The 26849-nt window shown below is 43.2% G+C and overlaps 1 protein-coding gene across 2 annotated transcripts in view; it reads left to right on the top strand.

The window, feature by feature from the left end:
- Window positions 1-26849, top strand: part of BDH1 (3-hydroxybutyrate dehydrogenase 1) — a 55973-nt gene that overhangs the window by 4153 nt on the left and 24971 nt on the right. The window contains exons 1-2 of one of the 2 annotated variants that reach the window (XM_037837836.1): window positions 6-265; window positions 17396-17522. In XM_037837836.1, coding sequence (XP_037693764.1) covers window positions 17440-17522 — 83 coding nt within the window. In that variant the 5' untranslated portion in view covers window positions 6-265; window positions 17396-17439. Of the gene's footprint in view, window positions 1-5; window positions 266-17395; window positions 17523-26849 lie in introns of those variants that run through there. The other variant, XM_037837843.1, reaches the window with a different exon arrangement.

The raw sequence follows: 26849 nt of genomic DNA, 5'->3' as shown, positions 1-26849 counted from the left end.
GCACACCCCGCCCCAGCGACGCTCGCTGCCGGGCTCCGCCCAACGCAGCCCTAACGCGCGCACCCAAGGTGTCTCCCACAGCTCCCGAGCAGAGGCTGGAGGCCGCAGGATTGGGAGGTGGCGAAGGGGCTTCGAAACGGAAACGGCGGCAGCGCCCCCACTGGGTCTTCCAGGCTAGGAGCGCAAGTCTCTGCGTGCGGCCGGGTCAAGGAGAGCTCACCAGGCAAACTTCTGCAGCCGGAACCCCTCGCCCATTTGGTTTGGGGTAAGAGAAGGGAGCAAAATCTCTGTACAAGCTCGGGTGAAAGGTGTCGGCGCCCTCCACTCCATTTGGTTGGCCTTGCGCGGCCACTTAACAAGGACGCCGGGATGCTGGCCCGAAGGGGCATCGCACCCTGTAGGCAGGGTCCTGCGACCGCAGAGGGATAAAGGTGGGAGGATGGGCGCGATCTCTTCCAGATCCGACCCTTGGTGGTCCTCTCCCGCTGCCCTTCCGCTTCCCCACGCCCCTCGGGAAGCCAGACCTGGCGTTTCATATTTGGAATAATGTGCTCCGCTGGAGGAATCCCCAGGTCGAACACGCTGCTCCGCGGCTCTAGGTCAAACCCTCGGGACTCATCCTTCTCCGTCGCTGCATTTTACACAAGGGACCCAGGTCCCAAAAAGGGAAGGAACCGGCCCAAGGTCACACACATCGTAGTCATTGGTCGAGCTAATGACTACTGAATCCAGTAGCCCTTGTTTGCCTCCTGCCTCGGGTTCTGGTCCTGCTTCCTTCCCACCGTACGTCCTCCCCTCCCACCTGAGGGCCCACCCCCACCCACATTCTACACGAGACTCTCGTTCTAGGGGGTTTGGGGCATACTCCCTCCCCTCCCCCTGCGTCCTCGCGGAGGTTGCCGGACAGCGGTTAGGTCGCCGGTCCAGCTGTCTGAGCACGAGCCAAGCCGGCGGTTGCGGGGGACCAGAAGGGCTTCCGCGCTGGGGAAGGAGGGAGGACAAAGCAAAGTGGAGGCGCCGCGGGGACTGGCCGGGCTGCTGAGGTAGTGGCGGGCCGGGATCGCAGGGGGCCAGGATCGCAGGAGGCCGGGAGCCACGGCGGCGCACTGGCGCGGGGACCGTGGGGCTTTGTCTAGGCGGTGCCGTCTCAGCCAATCGGAGCGCGGCTCCGGCCGAGCCCTCTCGGCTCCCTGCCCTCCGGCCGGCTGGAAGATACCGCGACGCTGTGATTGGCTGCGCCTCTGATGGCGCGAGGTGTGGAGCGGCGCGGAGCGAGGCTGCGCCTGCGTGTCTCGGGCGTTCCCGCGCCCCGTATTCGCGCTGGGGCGTGCCCGAGACTGCGTCCGCCGGTGCGCAGGGATGGGACCCGGGGCGGTTTGTACGCAGCCTTCTAGGGGCCGCGCCGAGTCGCGGGGAGGGTTCGGTGCTGCTCGCGGCGTTGATCTCTGCGCGGGTTTTTCCATCCGGTCAGCCAAAGTCAGCTGATGCAGAGTCACCGTCTAAACCTGCGGTTCATAGTTTGAGGGGTTGCAGAGGCACATGTTTCATCATGGAGGGCCTGCTGCTGCCAGGATCCTTTGTGACGCAGCAGATGCCCTTTTTTTCTACCAGGGCGTTGAAGCCCGGCCCTACACAGGGCACACGCTCCTGGCGGGCGATGAAACCGACCTTTGTAGCTTTTATATTCCTTCAGTACACATTTGTAGAGCGTCTGCTTGAATTGAGGCACCAAAGTTGATATTTCTGAGAGGCCAGAAGTTAATGATTCAACACGTGTGTCTGTTGGGGCGTTCACAGTCCCAGTGAGGACTGGTGGTTGGAAAGGGGCTGTGAGTGACTATAAACAGAAATATCTCTAGTACCCTGTCTTGGAAAGTGCACAGAAGGAAGGAGTGAAATGCAAATGTGAGCAAGAAATTCAGTTTTGATTTAGAGAAGGAGATGTTATTTGAACCGGGTAGGACTTGGTCAGAGGAAGGGGAAGTCAGATTTTGATATAGGGGGTGAGCCAGGCACGGAAGTTGGAAAGGACAGGGCTTGTTGAGGGGCGGTGTAGCACATGGTATAAGAGCAGATATAGATATTATATGGAGGGGCCAGGCGACTCTTATTCGAAATACGGTAAGCACTTGTGAATAGAATGGTTTCTTAGTCTGTCAGGTACTAATGTCATGCTTTATATGGATTCTTCCTTTTTTTTTCACTCCATGTTCAGTCTGTCAATAAATTGTAGTGGGCACTACCTTCAAAACATAGCCAGAATCCGATCACTTCAAATCACCTTCATGGTTTCTACCAGAGCTGGCAGCCCTTTTATACATTTCCAGGGGCACCTATTCACATTTTGCCAGAGTTGTGCAGTGCATAACCTGCATGACTGTACATATTTGTCCTGAATTACTACATTAGCTTCTGAATGGTCTCCCTGCTTCTGCACTTTCCATCCCCTTCAGAGTTATCTTATTACAATGTACATCTGGTCATGGCATTCCTCTGCGCAAAACTCTCTGTTATGTGCCTACTGTGTGCAGGGCACTCTTCTATTTGTTGGGGATACAGCAATGAACAAAACAGACAAAAAGTCCTGCTCTCACAGAGCTTCCATTCTACTGGGACTGAAAGACGAAAAATGAGATAAATAAGTACAATATAGAGAGTGTTATAATTTGGTAAGTACCAAGGAGAAGATAAAAAATGGAAGCAGGGAAGGCGGGTAGAAAGAATTGAGGTGAAGTAGGGATTGATATATTAGATGGGGTGGCCAGGGGATGTCTTACTGAAGCAATGACATTTGAGTAAAGAGCTGAAGGAAGTGAGAGAATGAGCCCTGTGGATAGTTGGGGGAAAAATATTCCAGGGAAAGGGAACGGTAAGGGCAAAGGCCCTGAAGCAGGAGCTTGCCTAGCATGTTCCAAGGACAGCAAGAAGGCCACTGTGACCCAGACACAGCAGGCAGGGGCGAGGTAGGGGTGGGGGTGTGTGAGGTCAGAGAGTTCGGAGGGATCCAGATCATGTGAACCTTCCAGGCAATCCATAAAGATTTTGGCTTTTCCTCAAAGCAAGACTTGTGTGCAGAAGCAACATGATGTGATTTATGTTTCAGTAGGATCATGCAAGTTGTATTGCACATAGTCTGAAGGAAGACTAAGGTGGGAGCAGGGAGCCTAGTTTGGAGGGTATTGCAATAGTACAGGTAAGAAACGATGGCGGCTTAGATTAAGATGGTAGCAGAGGGAACTTGATAGATTGTGAAGGTGGAGACGATAGGATTTGCCGACGGCTTGGCTGTGGGGTAGGCAAGAAAGAGAGGAGTCGAGTGGGAAGACTTAAAAGAGCAGGTTTGCAGGGCAATAATACAGGCTCAATTTTGGACAGGTTAAATTTGAGATACCTAATAAACATTCAAGTAGAGACATTGGCGGTTGTTTACATAAGTCCGGAGTTTTGGGGGAAAACTTGGGGTCGGAGATAAAATTTGGGAGTTGGCAGCATGTAAATAATACTTAAGGCTGTGAGGCTGGATGACATCACCATGGTAGTGGGATGAGGACCAAGAATGGAACCCTGGACTCTACTGTTTAATGGTGTGACTCGAATTTGGTGGGCGAGCCCTGCTCACTTAGGGATAGAATGGTGCTTTAATCTGGCAGTTGCAATTTTGGCAGTTTTGACAGTTCTGGTAACCCTTTCTCTTGGGAAGAATCAGATGAGAAGTAGAAGGTGGGTGGGGCATGTTCCTGTTGTCATTACAAAGGGAGGCCTTACAATGAGGCAGTCTCAGAATATGGGGCAAGATGAAGAATTATAATAATGTTCTGCAGAAAGAACCTACCCCTTTAGTGTATTTTAGATAATATTGTTTTAGCTGCAAGTAACACACCTTAAATTTGTTTAAATCACGATAGAGAATAGAGATACCGAATGTCTTATGGAGCTGGAGGACAGGAGAGCAGTTGGGCCTCAAAAGCAGATCTGCCCTGCAGAACTGCTCAGGGCTCTGTTTTTGTTGTTTTCCTTTCTCCACCTCCATCTCTGCTTCTTTCTGCATCTGTCTCATTCTTCTCTTCTCCCTTACCCTCCCCTCTCTCTCTACTCCTGGCTTTCTCCATCCGTCTCAGGCTTTAGGGCAAAATGTAGCTGCCCCACAGCTCCCAGATTGCGTGTTGCTGCCCCACAGAGGCTGATATGCATCTTTCACGGTCCCAGGGAGAGAATGATGGGCCCTTCCTGTTGGGTGTCTCACTCTGGTCCAGTCCTCTGTGGCCCAGGGGTCAGCCTCAGAATCCAACCACCTGTGGGTAAGACAAGGGGGAACCAGGTGCACAGGGCAAACACCCAAACTTTAGTGACGACTGCAGAGTGCCTGTGATGTGTTAACCCAGGAGAACTGGCAGTCACCCCAGTCTAACCCAGTGACTAGAGTGTCTCTCAGACTAATCAAGATTTCTTTGCCGTCAATGAACTTGGCTATAAATTTAAAGCCTTGGCTTTTATTGAAGGTCTCTGTGAAACACAGCCAAATAGGAGTCACCTCTACATTTTTTTTTTAAATCTTCATTTTATTGAGATATATTCACATACCACGCAGTCATACAAAACAAATCGTACTTTCGATTGTTTACAGTACCATTACATAGTGGTACATTCATCACCCAAATCAATCCCTGACACCTTCATTAGCACACACACAAAAATAACAAGAATAATAATTAGAGTGAAAAAGAGCAATTGAAGTAAAAAAGAACACTGGGTACCTTTGTCTGTTTGTTTCCTTCCCCTATTTTTCTACTCATCCATCCATAAACTAGACAAAGTGGAGTGTGGTCCTTATGGCTTTCCCAATCCCATTGTCACCCCTCATAAGCTACATTTTAATACAGCTGTCTTCGAGATTCATGGGTTCTGGGTTGTAGTTTGATAGTTTCAGGTATCCACCACCAGCTACCCCAATTCTTTAGAACCTAAAAAGGGTTGTCTAAAGTGTGCATAAGAGTGCCCACCAGAGTGACCTCTCGGCTCCTTTTGGATTCTCTCTGCCACTGAAGCTTATTTCATTTCCTTTCACATCCCCCTTTTGGTCAAGAAGATGTTCTCCGTCCCACGATGCCAGGTCTACATTCCTCCCCGGGAGTCATATTCCATGTTGCCAGGGAGATTCACTCCCCTGGGTGTCTGATCCCACGTAGAGTCACCTCTACATTTATGATAAAATGGTATGGTGAAATAAGCAGGATACACAAGGACAAATATTGCATGATGTCACTTATAAGAGCTGTCTAGAGATAATAGCAGATTCCCAGAACCAGAATGTAGATTAGAGGTTACCAAGGAATGGAGCAAGGGGGAAAGGGAAGTGTATGTTTGGTGGATATGGAGTGTTTGTAAATAAAATTAATTTTTAAAAAAAGTATCAAAGAGCAGGCATCTGAGAGGGTTGTCTTACAATTACAAAGTAATGATAAAAAATATGGTATTGAGAACATTGTCTGCTATATCATTTGATGTTCCTATTGAATGCTTTTAGACTTTTGTTCCAGAATAGTTAGCCCCCTAAGGAATAGTAAGCATCTTTCTTGAATGATGCTTACTATTCTTCTTAAAGCTTCTTAAGCTTTAAAGCTTAAGAAGTTTCCCTTTTATCTGGGCCTTGAGGAAGTTCCCAATAACTGTACAGTTTGCATGCATAGCTGAGCTGGGCTGGAACTTTTAAGCAAGACTATACTAAATGATCAAAAGGGAAAGAGCCAAAGCAATTTGCATCTGACAGGTTAGGGATCTCAAACTCAAATGCACAGAGTGTCCATTATAGGCAAGTGATCTGGGTAGGTTTGAGATAATCAGTGCAAGCTGTTTGTGTTCAGTTGGAACATAGCTTAGTTATATTACCTTTTAAAACACTAGGCTGGCCAAACAAAACCGCAGCCAGGTGGAACACTGGTGGGCTGCCAGTTGTCAGAGCTAGCAATCTGTTTGGCACAGAAGCTCACTGGTCTTAAGTTCTCCTCAGTGGGAGTCCCTACATAGGATGTTTCTCTGCCTAAACTCAACCTGCCCTCCTCCTTGGGACAAGGGCCTTTGCCTCCCACTTGGGAGTGCCGAAGACCTAACCAGACTTCATGTCTAGAAACAGAGAAGTTCTCTTTCTTGCCTAAAGCCTGCCTACCTGGTTCCTATTTCTTGCTGATGGCCCCGCCTCTTCTGAGGTTATCAGCAGGGGATTGATCACCCCTTTCAGGGGAGAGCCTGCTCCTGCCCCTCAGGAAAGCAGCTATCTATTGCCTCTGCAAGATAGTCTTGTCAGAATGCAACACTGGGAGCCCAGTGCCAGTACAGAGATATATGCATGGTTTTTGTTTGTTTGTTTGTTTGTTTGTTTTGGGGGGAGGGGGTTAGGGGATGGGGGATTTCCATGAATTATGCCTTGACAGTGGAGAGCATACCAAGTGTTCTCAGCAGTAGAAAAGCTTCTCCAAGAGTACACCGTGAACATCTTGATTTTGTGACAGTGTCCTGTGAATTCAGTTGCTGTGAATCAAGCAAGTCACTCTCAGGCAGCTAATTACTTCCTGTATGGCAGGGTGGAGGAGACTGTCCCCCAGGCTCCCACAGGTGCTCTGCCTTTCTCCTTGCATCACCCATCTCCAACAACCATTCTTGTTCCCAAACCTAAAGGCAAGCAAGTGGCTTTTCAAGCTTGAAAACTTAGTATTTGCAGAGAATAAAGCCCAGCACAAAGCATTAAGGTGGCAGACAACAACAAAGCGTCCTTGGAAGTCCCAGCTCTGAAACATTGTGTTTGGAATGAAAATAGTAACGTGTCTCAGAAACATAAAAAAAAGAATTAATCTAAACTTCTCCTCCGTATGCAAGAGACCACATTGTGAATAGTGCATTCAAAGGACTTGAATTTTTATGTGGTTCAAACTATTTTGACCCCAGTACTTTTAGCTATTGCTGACCCTCGGGGAAACAAAATTGAAAGCAGCTCTCTACGGAGTAGAAGAATGGAAAGGGTGTTAATTATAGACAGGGGGTTTGAAATCACCCAGCAGCGGTGACCTCAGACCCTGGTCCAGGAGTGGGGAGGGTGGAGATGTGTGTGCTCAGCCAGCTGGGCAGTCCTTGGGTGGGGAGACAGGGGTACTCCGTTAAGGAATCTGAGCCAAACATGGGCCTGTGCCTTCCATAAAGGGCCAGCCTGGGCTTGGTTCTGTTGTTGCCTGCAAGGTGCTTTCCATGGAAACTTCAGTTTGGGTTACAGGCTGACTTTCCACCTCCGGGAGCCTCAGGTAGCTCACTCAGCTCATCTCCATGCAGCAGAGGCTCACTGAGTGCTCCGCTGTGTCAGGCCCCGTTCTGGGAGCTGGGGATCCTGGGGCGAACAAGAGGGACAGGGCTCCAGGCCTCAATGAACTTTTTTTTTTAAACTTTTTTTTCTTTTTTAAATCAACTGTATGAAAAAAAAATACAATAAAAGAACATTTCAAAGAGACCGTAACAAGGGAGTAAGAAAAAGACAACTAACCTAAGATAACTGCTTTACTTCCAACCTGTTCCTACTTTACCCCAAGAAAGTTACCTAACATAACAACATTTCTGTGAACTTGTTCCTACTATATCCATCAGAAATTAACAGACCATAGTCATTCCTGGGCATCCCCAGAACGTTAAATAGCTTATCTGTTCTTCTTGGATTATTGTTCCCCCTTCCTTAATTGCTTTCTATCGCTAGTTCCCCTACATTCTACATTATAAACCATTTGTTTTACATTTTTCAAAGTTCACATTAGTGGTAGCATATAATATTTCTCTTTTAGTGCCTGGCTTATTTCGCTCAGCATTATGTCTTCAAGGTTCATCCATGTTGTCATATGTTTCACTAGATCATTCCTTCTTACTGCCGTGTAGTATTCCCTCATGTGTATATACCACATTTTATTTATCCACTCATCTGTTGAAGGACATTTGGGTTGTTTCCATCTCTTGGCAATTGTGAATAATGCTGCTATGAACATTGGCGTAGAGATATCTGTTCGTGTCACTGCTTTCCGATCTTCCGGGTATATACCGAGAAGTGCAATTGCTGGATCAAACGGTAACTCCATATCTAGTTTTCTAAGGAACTGCCAGAGTGACTTCCAGAGTGGCTGAACCATTATACAGTCCCACCAACAATGAATAAGAGTTCCAATTTCTCCACATCCTCTCCAGCATTTGTGGTTTCCTGTTTGTTTAATGGCAGCCACTCTAATCGGTGTTAGATGGTATCTCATTGTGGTCTTAATTTGCATCTCTCTGATAGCTAGTGAAGCTGAACATTTTTTCACGTGTTTCTTGGCCATTTGTATTTCCTCTTCAGAGAACTGTCTTTTCATATCTTTTGCCCATTTTATAATTGGGCTGTCTGTACTATTGTCATTGAGTTGTAGGATTTCTTTATATATGCAAGATGTCAGTCTTTTGTGAGATACATGGTTTCCAAAAATTTTTTCCCATTGAGTTGGCTGCCTCTTTACCTTTCTGATAAATTCCTTTGAGGTGCAGAAACTTCTAAGCTTGAGGAGTTCCCATTTATCTATTTTTTCTTTTGTTGCTTGTGCTTTGGGTGTAAAGTCTAGGAAGTGGCCGCCTAATACAAGGTCTTGAAGATGTTTTCCTACATTATCTTCTAGGAGTTTTATGGTACTTTCTTTTATATTGAGATCTTTCATCCATTTTGAGTTAATTTTTGTGTAGGGGGTGAGGTAGGGGTCCTCTTTCATTCTTTTGGATATGGATAGCCAACTCTCCCAGCCCCATTTGTTGAAAAGACCATTATGACTCAGTTCAGTGACTTTGGGGGCCTTATCAAAGATCAGTCGGCCATAGATCTGAGGGTCTGTCTCCGAATTCTCAATTCAATTTCATTGATCTATATGTCTATCTTTGTGCCAGTACCATGCTGTTTTGACAACTGTGGCTTTATAATAAGCTTCAAAGTCAGGGAGTGTAAGTCCTCCCACTTCGTTTTTCTTTTTTAGAGTGTCTTTAGCAATTCGAGGCATCTTCCCTTTCCAAATAAATTTGATAACTAGCTTTTCCAAGTCTGCAAAGTAGGTTGTTGGAATTTTGATTGGGATTGCATTGAATCTGTAGATGAGTTTGGGTAGAATTGACATCTTAATGACATTTATCCTTCCTATCCATGAACATGGAATATTTTTCCATCTTTTAAGGTCCCCTTCTATTTCTTTTAGTAGAGTTATGTAGTTTTCTTTGTATAGGTCTTTTACATCTTTGGTTAAGTTTATTCCTAGGTACTTGATTTTTTTAGTTGCTATTGAAAATGGTATCTTTTTCTTGAGTGTCTCTTCAGTTTGTTCATTTCTAGCATATAGAAACATTACTGACTTATGTGCATTAACCTTCTATCCCGCTACTTTGCTAAATTTGTTTATTAGCTCTAGTAGCTGTATCGTCGATTTCTCAGGGTTTTCCAGATATAAGATCATATCATCTGCAAACAATGACAGTTTTACTTCTTCTTTTCCAATTTGGATGCCTTTTATTTCTTTGTCTTGCCGGATTGCCCTGGCTAGCACTTCCAGCACAATGTTGAATAACAGTGGTGACAGCGGGCATCCTTGTCTTGTTCCTGATCTTAGAGGGAAGGCTTTCAGTCTCTCACCATTGAGTACTATGCTGGGTGTGGGTTTTTCATATATGCTCTTTATCATATTGAGGAAGTTTCCTTCAATTCCTACCTTTTGAAGTGTTTTTATCAAAAACGGATGTTGGATTTTGTCAAATGCTTTTTCAGCATCTATTGAGATGATCATTTGATTTTTCCCTTTCGAGTTTTTAATGTGTTGTAATACATTGATTGATTTTCTTATGTTGAACCATCCTTGCATGCCTGGAATGAACCCCACTTGGTCATGGTGTATGATTTTTTTTAATGTGTCTTTGGATTCGATTTGCAAGTATTTTGTTGAGGATTTTTGCATCTATATTCATTAGGGAGTTTGGCCGGTAGTTTTCCTTTTTTGTAGCATCTTTGCCTGGTTTTGGTATTAGATTGATGTTAGCTTCATAAAATGAGTTAGGTAGTGTTCCATTTTCTTCAGTGTTTTGAAAGAGTTTGAGTAAGATTGGTGTCAGTTCTTTCTGGAAAGTCTGGTAGAATTCCCCTGTGAAGCCATCTGGCCCTGGGCATTTATTTGTGGGAAGATTTTTGATGACTCTTTGGATCTCTTTGCTTGTGATGGGTTGATTGAGGTCTTCTATTTCTTCTCTGGTCAGTCTAGGTTGTTCATATGTTTCCAGGAAATTGTCCATTTCCTCTACATTATCCAGTTTGTTGCCATACAGTTGTTCATAGTATCCTCTTATAATTTTTTTAATTTCTTCAGGATCTGCAGTTATGTCACCTTTTTCATTCATTATTTTGTTTATATGGGTCTTCTCTTGTTTTGATTTTGTCAGTCTAGCTAGGGGCTTGTCAATCTTGTTGATCTTCTCAAAGAACCAACTTTTGGTGATATTTATCCTCTATTGTTTTTTTGTTCTCTATGTCATTTATTTCTGCTTTAATCCTTGTTATTTCTTTTCTTCTACTTGGTTTAGGATTAGTTTGCTGTTCATTTTCTACCTTCTGCAGTTGATCCATTAGTTCTTTGATTTTGGCTCTTTCTTCCTTTTTAGTATATGCGTTTAGTGCTATAAATTTCCCCCTCAGCACTGCTTTTGCTGCATCCCATAGGTTTTGGTATGTTGTATTCTCATTTTCATTCGTCTCTATGTATTTATCAATTTCTCTTGCTATTTCTTCTTTAACCCACTGATTGTTTAGGAGTGTGTTGTTTAACCTCCAGGTATTTGTGAATTTTCTAAGTCTCTGATGGTTACTGACTTCTAATTGTATTCCATTGTGGTCAGAGAATGTGCTTTGAATAATTTCAATCTTTTTAAATTTATTGAGGCTTGTTTTATGTCCCAGCATATGATCTATTCTGGAGAAAGTTCCATGAGCACTAGAGAAGTATGTGTATCCTGGTGATTTGGGATGTAATGTCCTGTATATGTCTGTTAAATCTCATTCATTTATCAGATTGTTTAGGTTTTCAATTTCCTTATTGGTCTTCTGTCTGGTTGATCTATCTATAGGAGAGAGTGATGTGTTGAAGTCTCCCACAGTTATTGTGGAAACATCAATTGCTTCCTTTAGTTTTGCCAGTGTTTCTCTCATGTATTTTGTGGCACCTTGATTGGGTGCATAGACATTTACGATTGTTATTTCTTCTTGTTGAATTGCCCCTTTTATTAGTATGTAGTGGCCTTCTTTGTCTCTCAAAACATCCCTGCATTTAAAGTCTATTTTATCTGAGATTAATATTGCTACACCTGCTTTTTTTTGGCTGTAGCTTGCATGAAATATTGTTTTCCATCCTTTCACTTTCAGTTTCTTTGTGTCCCTATGTCTAAGATGAGTCTCTTGTATGCAACATATTGATGGTTCATTTTTTTTGATCCATTCTGCGAATCTATATCTTTTAATTGGGGAGTTTAATCCATTTACATTCAACGTTATAACCGTGAGGGCATTTCTTGAATCAGCCATCTTATCCTTTGGTTTATGTTTGTCATATATATTTTTCCCCTCTCTCTATTAATATCCTTTATTGTACCCATACCGAATCTCTTTAGTACTGAACCTTTCTCCAAGTCTCTCTGTCCTTTCTTTGTTTCTCTGTCTGTAGGGCTCCCTTTAGTATCTCCAGTAGGGCAGGTCTCTTGTTAGCAAATTCTCTCAGCATTTGTTTGTCTGTGAAAAATTTAAGCTCTCCCTCAAATTTGAAGGAGAGCTTTGCTGGATAAAGAATTCTTGGTTGGAAATTTTTCTCTCTCAGAATTTTAAATATATCGTGCCACTGTCTTTTCTTCCCCTTCTGGAATACCAATGAGTCTTATATTCGGACGTTTTATATTATCTATCATATCCCTGAGGTCCGTTTCGATTTTTTCAATTTTTTTCAATTTTTCAATTGAATTTCAATTTTTTTCTCCATTCTTTCTTTTATGCTTTCATTTTCCATTCTGTCAAAATATATCGTGCCACTTTACTCTTTTCTTCCCCTTCTGGAACACCAATGAGTCTTATATTCGGACGTTTTATATTATCTATCATATCCCTGAGGTCCGTTTCGATTTTTTCAATTTTTTTCTCCATTCTTTCTTTTATGCTTTCATTTTCCATTCTGTCATCTTCCAGGTCACTGATTCGTTGTTCAGCTTCCTCTAGTCTTGTACTAGGAGTGTCCAGAATCTTTTTAATTTGGTCAGCAGTTTCTTTAATTTCCATAAGATCATCCATTTTTTTATTTAGTCTTGCAATGTCTTCTTTATGCTCTTCTAGGGTCTTCTTGATATCCTTTGTATCCCGTACTATGGTCTCATTGTTCATCTTTAGTTCTTTGAGTAGCTGCTCTAGGTGCTGTGTCTCTTCTGATCTTTTTATTTGGGTGTTTGGGCTTGGGTTATCCATATCGTCTGGTTTTTTCATATGCTTTATAATTTTCTGTTGTTTTTGCCCTCTTGGCATTTGCTGAACTTGATAGGATTCTTTTAGGATTTGCAGACCAATTGAAGTCCTTATCTCTAATTTATCAGATCTACAGCTTCGTGGAGTACAGTTTCTCTAACTAACCAGCAGGTGGCGTCCACGAGCCACCTGTTCTCCACAAGCCAGTTCTCCCCTGCTTTGCCTTTTTGGTGAGTGGGGGAGTGAGTCTTGTGGGGTCCAATTGGTGTACCAAGCTTGCGTGTGTAGTTGGTGTTGCCCGCCCTGTATATGGGGCATGTTTCTGGGCAGTCAGGGAGGGGGGGTGGCTCTAAGAATCAAATCTCCCTGGTGATCCTGGAGTTTTAAAGCTGCTGCAATAGTGTAATCCTTCAGTTCAGTCCTGCCACAGTTTGTCTCTGCCACTGACCCACAAGTCCTTGGTATTGGTGTATGGCTCCTGAGACTTGCAAGTGGGTCCCTCTTCCAGGCCGTGCACCCCCTGGTCCTCTGTTGAGGGATGACTGTGCTATGTCACAGGTGAGTGCCGTCCCCCCAGGGCAGTTCTGGGCTGCTGGGCTGTGTAGGGAGGCTCCCAGTCTGCTGAACTGATGGCCGAATGGGGCTTTGTTAATTCACACTGCTCTACCTTCCCAATTCTGGGACAATCAGCTGAGGTTGCAGGGAAGGCTAATGTCCACGCCCAGTTTTGTGGTGTGTGCCTGTTATTTGAAGCACTTCCGTCACACTGGGTTGTGTGGGGCAGCTCTGGGCTATGGGGCTGGCGATGGGCAGGAGTGTTTCCTGTCCACCAGGATGATGGCTATGAGCGGACACCCCCCTTTTCTTGGGAAGTTGTGGTGTTTAGTGAATTTTCTCAGCCACTGGATTATTGCCTTTTGTCTCAGAGCTCTCTTAGTTCTGCTCTTGTCTTGACCTGCCCAAATTGCAAGTCTTTGCGGCTTTCTGTATTGGGCTTCTTAGATTAATTGTTTTAGAAAAAGAAAAAAGGATTAAGAAAAAAAAAAAAAAGGGCCCTTCTCAGAGATCTAATGGGTTATTGAAATGCTAAGAGACAAAGCAATTAGGGCCATTAAGGAAAGGTCCACAGGGCAGAGAGATCAGCTTTTTTTTATTTTTTTATTTTTTTATTTTTAATTTATTGTACTGTGGGAACGAATATACGTAACATGAAATTTGCCATTTTAACCATTAAGTGTACAGTTCAGTGGCATTACATTTACAATGTTGAGTAACCGTCACCATCATCCATTACCAAGTCATTTTTATCACCCCAAATAGAAACTCTATACCCATTAAAGAAAAACTGTTCCCTTCTCCCCTCCAGCCTGAGTCACCTTTAATCTACTTTTTTTTTTAATCTTCATTTTATTGAGATATATTCATATACCACGCAGTCAAACAAAACAAATCGTACTTTCGTTTGTTTACAGTACCATTACATAGTGGTACATTCATCACCCAAATCAATCCCTGACACCTTCATTAGCACACACACAAAAATAACAAGAATAATAATTAGAGTGAAAAAGAGCAATTGAAGTAAAAAAGAACACTGGGTACCTTTGTCTGTTTGTTTCCTTCCCCTATTTTTCTACTCATCCATCCATAAACTAGACAAAGTGGAGTGTGGTCCTTATGGCTTTCCCAATCCCATTGTCACCCCTCATAAGCTACATTTTTATACAACTGTCTTCGAGATTCATGGGTTCTGGGTTGTAGTTTGATAGTTTCAGGTATCCACCACCAGCTACCCCAATTCTTTAGAACCTAAAAAGGGTTGTCTAAAGTGTGCATAAGAGTGCCCACCAGAGTGACCTCTCGGCTCCTTTTGGATTCTCTCTGCCACTGAAGCTTATTTCATTTCCTTTCACATCCCCCTTTTGGTCAAGAAGATGTTCTCCGTCCCACGATGCCGGGTCTACATTCCTCCCCGGGAGTCATATTCCACGTTGCCAGGGAGATTCACTCTCCTGGGTGTCTGATCCCACGTAGAGGGGAGGGCAGTGATTTCACCTTTCAAGTTGGCTTAGCTAGAGAGAGAGGGCCACATCTGAGCAACAAAGAGGCATTCGGGAGGAGGCTCTTAGGCACAACCATAGGGAGGCCTAGCCTCTCCTTTGCAGCAACCGTCTTCCCAAGGGTAAAACCTGTGGTAGAGGGCTCAACCCATCAAACCACCAGTCCCCTATGTCTGTGGTCATGTTAGCAACCATGGAGGTGGGGTAGGCGAATACCCCTGAGATCAGCTTTTCTTCGGGATTTGCATATGAGCCTCAGGGCCTGAGCTCTGCCCTTCCCCTTTCTATGTTCACCAGAACTGCAAAAATCCTCCGCTTTTATTTTGGAGTTTTTCGTGCTGTTTTTTTTTTTTATGCCTGTCTCCTCTCTGCTGGGCTGGCTGCTCTCAGATTCTCTGGTGTCTGGTCTCAGTCTATCTATGGTTGGAGTTTGGATCAGTAGAATGAGTTTCCGATAAGGGCTGCCACTGCAGTTCTCCCTTCTCCTTCCCAGAGCTGAAAGCCCCTCCTCCCACGGGACTGAGCCTGGCAGGGAGAGGTGCGGGTCCCCTGGCCAGAGAAACTTACAGATTTCGCTGATCTCAGCAGTTCCACATTTTCATGAGTGTTGTATGAAGTATGCCCAAAGTCAGATTGCTCTGTGGTGTCCAGTCCACGCAGTTCCTGGCTTTCTACCTACTTTCCTGGAGGAGTAACTAAAACATACAGCTCACCAGTCCACCATCTTGCCCCGCCTCCTCAATGAACTTTTAATTGTGTGGAGGAAGATAAACAAACATAATTTGGGATTGAGATAGGTGCTATGAAGAGTGATCATAGAGAGCAACCTCTGTTTCGCAACCCAAAAGGGCCATGCCAGTCCAAAGGCCAGAGAAGACAAGGAGCATTTTCTGATACATGAACTTTTATTCAGGGCTTACTTACAGGGTGAGAAGTCGTGGAGAGATCATGACAGCTCTCTCAGACCAGGGAGGTATCACATTCGCAGGGAAGACAACCTAGCAATGCGAAAAGGGCAGAAAGCCTTTTATAGGGGTTTAAGACAAAGGCCTTCCTAAGGGTGGGGGGAGCATAGATGCAGGAACAGGTCACTCTGCCCTGGGGGGTGGTGCAGGAAGGACTAGAATAGCACTTGAACAATTATATTTTGTTCTTTTTGTGAGACTAAGAGTCTCTCACTTCCTGCCTGCTTGCATAAAGTTGCATTTTAAGGTCAATTTACCCTTTTTCTCTTTACTGGCTTAGAAAGACAATAGGTTAAACATTTAGCTGCCTAGGTCATGCAGACTGCTGTGCACCAAAGATCTGCAGGCCTGTTTTGCTCAGTCCACGGGTTGCCACACTGTGTGTGTTGCATGAGGAGCTTCTCTAGAAAGGGGGATCAGGGACAGCCTGTCTGAGCCGTTTGGAGTGAGGGAAGAGCAAGGGCCAGGCCCTGAGTGGGGAAAGAGCTGCACACTCACAAAGAACTTTCAGGTCAGGGTGGAGAGCAAAGGGAAGGGTGGTACCAGATAGGGATCTAAAAGGAAGAAGGGGCCAGCTCCAACAGGCCTGGAAAGGAGACAAGGGAATTTACATAATTTTCTCCTGATGTGAGAAAGGGCCTGCTGGCTGCAGTGCTGAAAATGGAGTGTGGTGAGAGCGGACAGAAGTGGAGGTAGTTAGGAGTCTACTGTGCAATCCAGGAAAAATAACAGCAGCCACAGGGGCCCCTGCTTGTTTTCCTTTCCTAAGGATTAAACAGATCAAACACCTTCACCTGCCTCCCACAGTGAACAGTCCGGTGGTTTGTCAGGTAATGGACATATTAGTGACCTATTCGTCCAGGAGGTTGGTTATCAGTTGTTAGGTTTGGGGTAACAAATGGGTGGGGGGAGATCTGCTTCCCACAAGTGCCTTATTACTGATAAGAGGAGTAGGACAAACTGCAACCAGGTGTACACAAGGGAGGCTAGAACCCATTTACCAGGAAAAAACAACAGCTCCCCCAGGCTCTGGTGGCCTTGCTCAACTCCCTTGGGCCTCCTCTTCCTTCCCTGTTAGGCCAAGAGGAAAGGCACACAGCAATCACAATACTGCACAACCAGTTACAGTGCTAAGTAGCCTTAAGGTGACACCAAAGGATACATGTCCATGTTGTAATAAGATTGATTTAACTTGGAGTGGGGGATGGGGGGCGGGGCAGGCTGTTGTGTGTGTGTATGTGTGTTTTAATTTAGGTTGATTAAAGAGTCTCTTATTTTATAGCTCTAATCTCCACGCTATAATGAGTTACTGGAAATTCGGCTGCTGCTCAGAACCAGACCCCGTGTTTGGGGTGGGGTTGGGGAGAGGGGTGGAGAGTTGAGTCAAATATTATAAGGCATGGAGCTGGAAAAGCCACTTGCGGAGGTGTGTGAGCAAATGGGGAATGGAAGCCGATGCCCCTGGTCACCACAGATGGATGTTTTGCTGGGTATGGGGAACATGGACAAGGGAACAAGATACACGGGGTCGGATTCCCCAGGAGATTAGGTCTGGGAGTCCACAGTGGTTGCTGCGTGGCCTGGTTTGAGAATTACAGGTCGGGTCCAACCTCCTCATGTCACAGTTGGGGGATGACTTGTCCAGGGAGGCCTAGTGACATGGTGGCACATCTTTCCATCACATGAGGCTGTAGCTGGAGAGGAAGGTGCAGGCGGGACTGACTGGTACCATGACAGGACCTGGGCCGAACAGCCAGAGACCAGTTTGGCTTTCACAACCTGCTGGAAAAATGCCCAGTCCTGCCTGCTGCAGGCAACAAGGTAACGCCGAGGTGCATTTTGTGTTTCAGAACCCGCCAGGAGGAAGCGCACCACTCTACCACTTGTGGCCACCATGCTGGCTGCCCGCCTTTCCAGACCGCTGTCACAGCTCCCAGGGAAATCCCTGAGTTTCTGTGACAGAGAAAATGCAATGAGGTAAGAAACCGAAGAGTGGAGGTGGCCTTGAGGGGCACACTTTCTGTGGCAAAGTGGAGCTTTTCACACATATGTGATGCACGTGGTGATGAGGCCTGACACTCAAAGATGTCTCTCAAATACCCACCCCTCTGCCAGCTCAGGAAATGCAAAGGTGTCCACAGAAGACAGAAACCTTCCCAGGGCACACAGGGCAGAGAAGAATATATTGCATAACTGCTGTTTTTAACTTTTTATTTTGAAATAATTTCACTTTTATAAAAGTTGCAAAAATAGTACAAAGGGTTCCTATGTACTCTTTACCCAACTTCCCCAAATGTTAGCATCTTGCAAAACCATAGTGAAATTATCAAAGCCAGGAAAGGCCATTGATAAAACACTATTAACTAGTCTACAGACTTCATTCAAATTTTGCCAAACATCCCACTGATGTCTTTTTTCTGGATCAGAAGCCAATCCAGAATCCCACATTGCATTTAGTTGTCATGTCTCCATAGTCTCTTTCCATCAGTTCCTTGGTCTTTGTCATTCATGACCTTGACACTTTGGAAGGATACTGGCCAGACATTTGTGGAATGTCTCAATTTGGGTTTGTGCGATATTTCCACATTTAGATTCAGGTCATGCGTGTTTGGAAAGAATCCCACAGAAGATGCTGTGTCCGTGGTGCAGCATTTTAGGGGGCACATGATGTTGCTGTGTCTCATTACTTTGGTCACTTGGATAACTGCTTTTTAAAAATTTTACATGTGAAATCAGTTGACTAAAATGCCTTCACACTTCCCCGAACTGTTTGTTAATGCTTTACTTAAAAAGCATTAAGTAGGTTTAAATTAAACAAGCTGATTTTCTTTGGGAACTTGTTGAATTGCCTTTTCCCAGGGCATTCAGTGTGCTCTGTTACCCCATTTTCCTCTTTTGCAATTAGAGCAAGGAAAAAATTAAAAATGCCCTTTTCTTTCTGTTATATTTGAGGGGAGTGAGATTAAGTGTCCGGTTAAATTCAAAGTACCAGCAGCTAGAAAATGGATGGATATTTTCTATGCCAATAAACATGTTTGGAAGAACATGCATTTAGGCTCTTAGCAGCATTTACTTAAAAGCATATCCATGGAGAGACAGAACTTGGTTGGAAATGGGGCTTCAGTTACCAGAGGACATCTTTCAAGAAGAGTTTAGATGGCACGTCCAGCAGAGGGGCGCACCCACGGTGTCCTGTGCTGCTCCTCCACCTCCAGCCTGAATCCAAGCAGGAAGAAGCAAAACAACATGGAGGAAGGGCTGAGTGGCACCTATATCGATAAAGCAAAACTTTCCCAGCAATCATTGCAGACTTCTGCTCACACCTTATTGGCCAGAGGTGGATCACCTGACCACTAATTAGCGAGAAGTTTGCAAACTGGTGAGACACATTGCTTCACCCATAAAAACATGTAGCCTTTGTTAATGAGGGAAATGAAAAGAACGGATATTAGAGGGAAAATGGTAATGTCTGCCAAAGCTGAACTGTGCTGTGGCCTAGAGCTGATTTCGTCTGTAGCGATGTTAGGGTTTTTGAAGTCAAGAAGCTCAAAAGGAAACCCTAAAGTTGGAGGACTCACAGTTTTTGATTTCAAAAGTACAAAGCTACAGTAATTAAAAAAAAAAATATGGTATTGGCATAAGGGTAGACATATTGATCAGTGGAATAGAATAGAGAGTTCAGAAATAAAACCATATGTCCAAGGCCAATTGATTTTGTTGGGGGGCGGAATTTCAAAAAATTCTTTCATAACTGAGATTTTATTGGTTCTGAAGATCAGCACACAGACATTATGAACAATTTGTGCATAATTAATGGATGTACCGACAATTTAAAAACCCCATAGTTGTAATTCTTTTCTAACATTATTCCAGTGACTTTCCAGCTTAAAATTTGGAGGCAAGTTTTCCCTAAGAGGATATCAAGTACCATTATCTTCAAATGTTGATAAGCTGTTGCATTCTAAGCCCAACTAATTCACAATTTAATGTCATATGCAGTATATACTCACGTTTCCAATCTTTCACAGTATATAATAAAGTTGTTAGGAAAACTGGACAGCCACAACCAAGGATGTTACAGAGCACACACATTTCTGACAGGGAGAGCCAAGATCAGGGCACAGTTTTAAGAATTAATTCTACTAAAAAACATGGGAGTAGAAGTAATTTAAAATGTTTAAGACATATTAAATGGAAGACTGTGACTCCAAATCATCATTTACTGTGCATTGTATTATAGGGTATAATAACTGCCACCCCCCCACCCTATGGAGTGTTAAAGTTGACAACCTCCCATAATTCAATATCCCACTATTTTCTGGTTGTACTGAAAAATAAACAACCAGCAAATGATTTCTCCTGTTTAAAAAAAAAGCATTTACACTTAAAAAATGGGATGTGGTAGGATTTCAATCTCCTTAAAAATGTTTCTTCTAGAGCTACTAAAAAACTTGCATTTACAAAATAGTTGATAAAAATATTCCTCTGGATTGTACAAGAAGGGAGAAACAGGGACCACTGGTAAGACATGATACATGAGATCAATCAGACTTGACTTCTTTCTCTTCTGCTTCATCAGAGGCTGGATTTTCTTCATTTTTATTTTCTCCATTTTCTGCAGGTAAATCTTTAGTTTCTTGGTTAGCCATTTCAGCTTGTTTTCCCTTTGCTCCTCTTTTCCCTTTTGGTTGCACTTTTTTGTCTGAAGACTTTATCAGTTCCCACTGCCTTTTTGGCTTCGTTTCCACTTTCGCAGGAGCAGGCTTAGCTGACAGCTTCACCCACCTCATCTTGGGCTCCTCCATCCCCGCCCATTTGGTGGAGCTGACCTTCCTCTTGGGCATCTTGGTGGTGGAGCAGGCGCCTGCCGGGTGCTGCACAAGGCCCATTGATTTTTTTTTTTTTTTAAATTAAATTCAGTTTTATTGAAATACATTCACACACCATACAGTCATCCATGGTATACAATCCACTCTCCACAGTATGATAACATAGTTATGCGTTCATCACCACAATCTATCTCTGAACATTTTCCTTACATCAGAAAGAACCAGAACAAGAATAAAAAATAAAAGTGAAAAAAGAACACCCAAATCATACCCCTCATCCCACCCCATTTGTCCTTTAGTTTTTATCCCCATTTTTCTACTCATCCATACACTAGATAAAGGGGGTGTGATCCACAAGGTCTTCACAATCACACTGTCACCCCTTATAATCTACATTATTATATAATTGTCTTCAGGAGTCCAGACTGCTGGGTTGGAGTTTGGTAGTTTCAGGTATTTACTTCTAGCTATTCCAATATATTAAAACCTAAGAGGTGTTATCTATATAGTGCATAAGAACGTCCACCAGAGTGACCTCTCGACTCCATTTGAAATCTCTCAGCCACTGAAACTATTTCATCTCATTTTGCATCCCCCTTTTGGTCAAGAAGATACTCTCAGTCCCACGATGCCAGGTCCACATTCATTCCCGGGAGTCATATTCTGCATTGCCAGGAAGATTTACAACCCTGGGAGTCGGGTCCCACATAGGGGGAAGGGCAGTGAGTTCACCTGTCGAGATAGGCCCATTGATTTTTGAAAAGGGTGCCAAGTCCACTCAATGGGGAAAGGTCAGTCTCTTCAACAAATGGTGCTGGAAAAACTCAAAATCCATATTCAAAAGAATGAAGTTGCAACCCTACCTCACACTTTACACAAAAATTAATTCAAATGGATCAAGAGCCTAAATGTTAAGAGCTAAAACTGTAAAACCCTTAGAAGAAAACATAGGGGGAAAGCTTTATGATTTTGGATTTGACAAAAGGTTCTTAGATACGTTATTATAAAAAATAACAAAATAAAAAATAAACTGGACTTCATCAAAATGAAAAATTTTTGTTCTTATTTATCAAGAAAGTAAAAGGACAACCTATGAAACAGGAGAAAATAGTTGCAAATCATACATCTGACAAGGAACTTGTATCTAGAATATATGAAGAACTCTTACTTATCAATAATAAAAAGACAACTCAATTTAAAAATGGGCAAAGTATTTGAATAGATGTTTCTCCAAAGAAGATAGATGGCCAATATGCACATGAAAAGATGCTAAACTTCATTAGCCCTCAGGGAAATGCAATGAAATACCACTAAATACCAACTAGGATGGCTATTATTATTATTTTTAATGCAATTTTATTGAGATATAGATGACTTATTTAAGAAATGGAAAATAACAAGTGTTGGCAAGGATGTGGAGAAAGTAGAAACTTCATGCATTTTTGGTGGGAATGTAAAACGGTGCAACCACTGTGGAAAACCGTTTGCCAATTCCTCAAAAGATTAAACAAAGAATTACTATATGATCCAGCAATTCCACTTCTACAGATATGCTCCAAAGAGTTAGAAACAGGGACTTAAATAGATACTTATACACCAATGTTCATAGCAGCATTATTCACAATAGCCAAAAACCCAAGTGCCCATCAACTAACGAATGGATAATCAAGATGTGGTTTATCCATATAGTGGAATGTTATTCAGCCATAGAAAGGAATGAAGTTCTGATACACGCTGCAACATGGATGAACTTTGAAAAGATTATGCTAAGTGAAATAAGCCAGACCCCAAAGGACAAATATTGCATGATTCCACTTATGTGAAATATCTAGAATAAGCAAATCAGAGAGGTGGGAAGTAGATTAAAGGCTACCAGGGGCTGGAAGGAGGTGAGAAAGAGAAAATACTGCTGAATGGGTAGAGTTTCTGTTTGGGGTCATGAAAAAGTTTTGGTAATAGATGATGGTGATGGTTGTACAACATTGTAAATGTAATTAATGCCACTGAATTGTATACTTTAAAATTGGTAAAATGACAAATTTTATGTGATATTTGTCACATAAATAAAACTTTTAAAAAAGGAAGGAATTTTAAAAATAGGTGAAATAGGAGCTTTCCAGTCAAAGAAGGGAAGGAAGTATGTGTGTGTTGGGGTGGGGTGGGGAGCAGGGGGAGAAACCTAAGGGAAAGAAGTCCTTTTTCTTTCTCCGAAGGCAGTGACTTTCAACTCTGGTTACAGGTCAGAATCACCTAGAGCACAGTAGGGGGAAAATCCCTACATCCCACCCACAGAGATTTATATTTAATTGGTCAGGGATAAGTCCAGGCATGGGAATTGTTTAAAAGGCTTCCCTAGTGATCCATCTTAAACTGTTTTATGGAGAATTTCAAACATAAAAAAGTAGAAATTAGTATATCAATCCCTGTGGTACATATCACCTAGATTTCAATCATTATCAGCTTATACCCAATTGTGTTTCTTCTATTTCTTCACCCATTTTCCTCCCCCTGCCCCTATTGGATTCTTTTGAAGCAAATGCTGATCATATTTCATTTGTAAATAGTATCTACGTCTAAACGGTAAGGACCCTTCTTAATAACCTAACCACATAACCATGATCACATCTTCAAGTGACTCTAACAAATGACCAGGGTGGAGAAGCGGAGAACCTCAGGGAGGAGAACCTGAGAACCTGTGGACCTACATCAGCCAGCCCTTTCCTCTGGATCTCTAGTACTGGGATTGCCTGAGAGGCTGTTAAACATGCAGATTTCCAGGTGCCACCCCTTCCTACTGAATCAGAATGTCAATGACAGGGCCCTGGGAGTTTGCATTTTAACAAACTCCTCAGGTGTGCGTTGACTAAAGTTTGAGAAATGAGAAGCAGGTACAAGTCAGGAATAATACTAGAGCAGGGACTTCAGAGTGAGAGGAAAGAAACGAGAGCAGAATGAGGTGACCCCAGCAGTGTTCAGAGGGGAAGGCTGGGAGGCCAAGCAGTGCCCAGTGGGCCCTCTTTCGCAAGCTGGAGCATCCTGGCAGTGTTCTTACCCCCGACTCGCCCACCTTGTTCTGCTTCTCGGGGGTTGGGTGTGGAGGGGTAGCGCCTTGTCTCTGTGGAAAAGTAGAACTATGCCATTGACAGCTGGACCGTACAAGTTGGCATGAGTGGGTAAAGCTGGTGTAATACATCAGTGATAGACAAGTTCAGGTCTGGATATATTTGAGAATGGGGAGGTGTATTAGAGAAAACCTGGCATCAAGTCTGAAATAAGCTCTTCCTCTCTCTGAGACCTTTTTGATACTTTTTAAAAAGTCAAGTTGTGCAAAGGGGGTGGCAGGGGGCACACACATAACCCATTCCAGCAGAAACACCTTGTTCTGTTTGCAGAGCAACACTTGGGGAGATGGGAAAAAGGAGTGATTTTCTTTGGATAAAGTTGTTTAACCAACTCTGGATGTATTACCGTATCATTCTGCTTACATGAGACCATCCATACAAAAAGATTTAAAATCCAGAGACTCTTTTGTGGCAATTCAAATGGAAAGGAGATTACCTTGGCAAATTTTCCTAGTGAACCCACATTGCCAACTAGTAAATCCAACATTCTTTAAGATGTTGGGTAACACATTCTTATGAAAAATTTTAAAAGTGTAGCATTTTGAATAGGTAATACCTTTACATGGTATAAAATTTAAGTGGTAAAAAAGGGTATGGAGAAAATAAGTCTATCTCCTACCTCTTTTTACCTTTTATCATCTGCAATTGTTACCAATTTAATATTCATTTAATATTCTAGGAAGATGAAGTAGATGCATTTCCCCTGTTTCCTTCCCTAAGTACAACTAAAACCTCTGAACATTATATATTAAAAAAGCATAAGAAGACTCTGAAAAAGATAGAAGATAGGCCAACTAGGGACCTCAGGACCCAAAAAACAATGTGGTGAGTTCCCTGGGTTTTATTTTTGCTTTGTACATCCCAGACTTGGAGTTCAAGAAGCTGCCAACCCAGAAATGCCACGAATGTGGACAAAAAAAGCTCCCACAAAATACTGATTTCTCTAGCCAAAGGACCTAGAAAGGAGCAGCTTAGTAAGACAGAAAACTTTTAGAAAATAGCTGTTCTGCTCCATCCAAATACCACAGAACAAACTATGGCCCCACCCACCAGGAAAGGCCAGTGAGAGACTAGACTTGCATGGTCACAAGGCTCTAAGAAGGTGAACCAACCCCCAACTCGGGTGGCTGTCAGAGAAGGCCAGGTAGGGGCTGGGACTTTCATCCTCACCTGTCAATTACAAGGTGCTCCTTCCCTCTTGTGGTGTCAGAGGAGGCCTGGTCAGGACTTTATCCACTGCCCAGAATAATGAGGCCACACCCCCAGCCCACCCCTGATGTGGAGAGCAGCAGCTAGCCACTCTACACTCTTCCAGCCAGGGAGGGATCAGTGGAGGCCTAGGAGGGAGTTGGAACGCTCAGCTACACGAGCAGTAACCCCAGTACCCAGATACCAAAACCAGACAAAGATGGTACATAAAAAACTACAAACCCAGTGTCCCTCATGAATATGGATGCAAAAGTCCTTAAAATGGTAGCAAATAGAAATCGGAAATTGCAATGGTTAAGTTCTTGTCTCAACTGGGGCTGGATGATGGTGTCCAGCTGTTTGGTCAAGCAAGCACTGACCTAATTGTTCTGTGAGGATATTTCATGGACTTAAATCATCAGTAAGTTGATTGCACCTATGGCAGATTACATCTATAATCAACAAAGGAGATTACCTTCAACAATGAGAGATGTCTCATCCAATTAGTTGAAGGCTTTAAAAGGAGAAGTGATGATTTCAGCAGTCAGAAGAGAGAATTTCCATCTCTACCTCAGGCAGCGCCTCCTGGGGAATCATTGAAAACCTTCATTGGAATTCCCAGCTTGTGGCCTGTACAATGGAATTTGGACTTACCGATCTCCATAGTCATGTGAGACAATTCTTAAAAAAATCTCATAATATTCAAATATATCTCCTGTCAGTTCTGATTCCCTAGAGAACCCTGACTAATACAGCAATATATGAAAAGAATTACACACCATGACCAACTGGGATTTTTCCAGGGATACAAGGATACTTCAATATTTGAAAATCAATTCATGTAATTCATCATATTAACAGGCTAAAGAAGAAAAATCACATGATCATATCTACGCAGAAAAATCATTTGACAAAATTCAATATCCATTCATGATTAAAACTCTTAGAATAAAAGGGAATAGAGGGAAACTTCCTCAAGTTGATAAAGAGTGTCTATAAAAAATGTACAGGTAGCATTATAGTTAATGATAAAAGACTGAATGCTTTCTAAGATCAGGAATAAGGCAAGAATGTCCTCTCATCACTTTTTTCAACATAACGCTGGAGGTTCTAACCAATACAAGAAGGCAAGAAAAGGAAATATAGATCAGAAAGGAGGAAATAAAACTCCTTATTTCCAAATGACATGTTTGTCTACATAGGAAATCCCAAAGAATCTACAAAAGACCTCCTAGAACTAATACATAAGTTCAATGGGATCATAGCATACATGATAAACATACAAAAATCAATTGTATTTCTATATACTAGCAATGTACATATGGACACCAGAATTAAAAATATAATACCACTTACAGTGGCTCAAAAAATACTGTTCTGGTTTGCTAGAGCTGCAATTATGCAAAATACCAGAAATGGATTGGCTTTTATAAAGGGGGTTTATTAAGTTACAAATTTACAGTCTTAAGGCCAATGAAGTGTCAAACTAAGGCATCAACAAGAGGATACCTTCACTGAAGAATGGCTGATGGCATCCGGAACACCTCTGTCAACTGGGAAAGCACGTGGCTGGTGTCTGCTGATCCCAGGTTGTGTTTCAGCTCCTCTCTCTCAGCTCCTGTGCATCCTAGCTTCTTTCTCCCAGAGCATTTCTCTCTAAGCGTCTGGGGGTCTCACTTTCTTAGCCCCTCTGAGGCAAACTCTGGGCTTCATCTCTTAGCATCTCCAGACGTCCTTCTGTCTGCATCTCCAAGCATCTCTAAGCGTCAGCAAGCATCTGGGTCTGCGTCAGCTCTTAGCTTCTCTCTTAAATACTCCAGTGATCTAATTAAGACCCACCCTGAATGGGCTGGGCCACACCTCCATGGAAATAATTTAATCAAAGGTATCACCCACAGTTGGGTGAATCACGTCTCCATAGAAACACTCAATCAAAATTTTCCACCCAACAAGATTGGATTAAAAGATCATGGCTCAACTGGGCAGGTGAACTCACTGCCACCCCCCACATGGGACCTGACTCCCAGGGGTGTAAATCTCCCTGGCAAAGAAGGATATGACTACCAAAGATGAATCTGGACCCAGCATCATGGGATTGAGAACACCTTCTTGACCAAAAGGGGGATGCGAAATGAAACAAAATAAAGTTTCAGTGGCTGAGAGAT

Source organism: Choloepus didactylus, chromosome 1 (assembly GCF_015220235.1).
Source record: "Choloepus didactylus isolate mChoDid1 chromosome 1, mChoDid1.pri, whole genome shotgun sequence".
NCBI classification, from domain to species: Eukaryota; Metazoa; Chordata; class Mammalia; order Pilosa; family Megalonychidae; genus Choloepus; species Choloepus didactylus.
The sequence above is the reverse complement of the archived record's forward strand: the minus strand, read 5'-3'. Positions and strand labels throughout refer to the sequence as shown.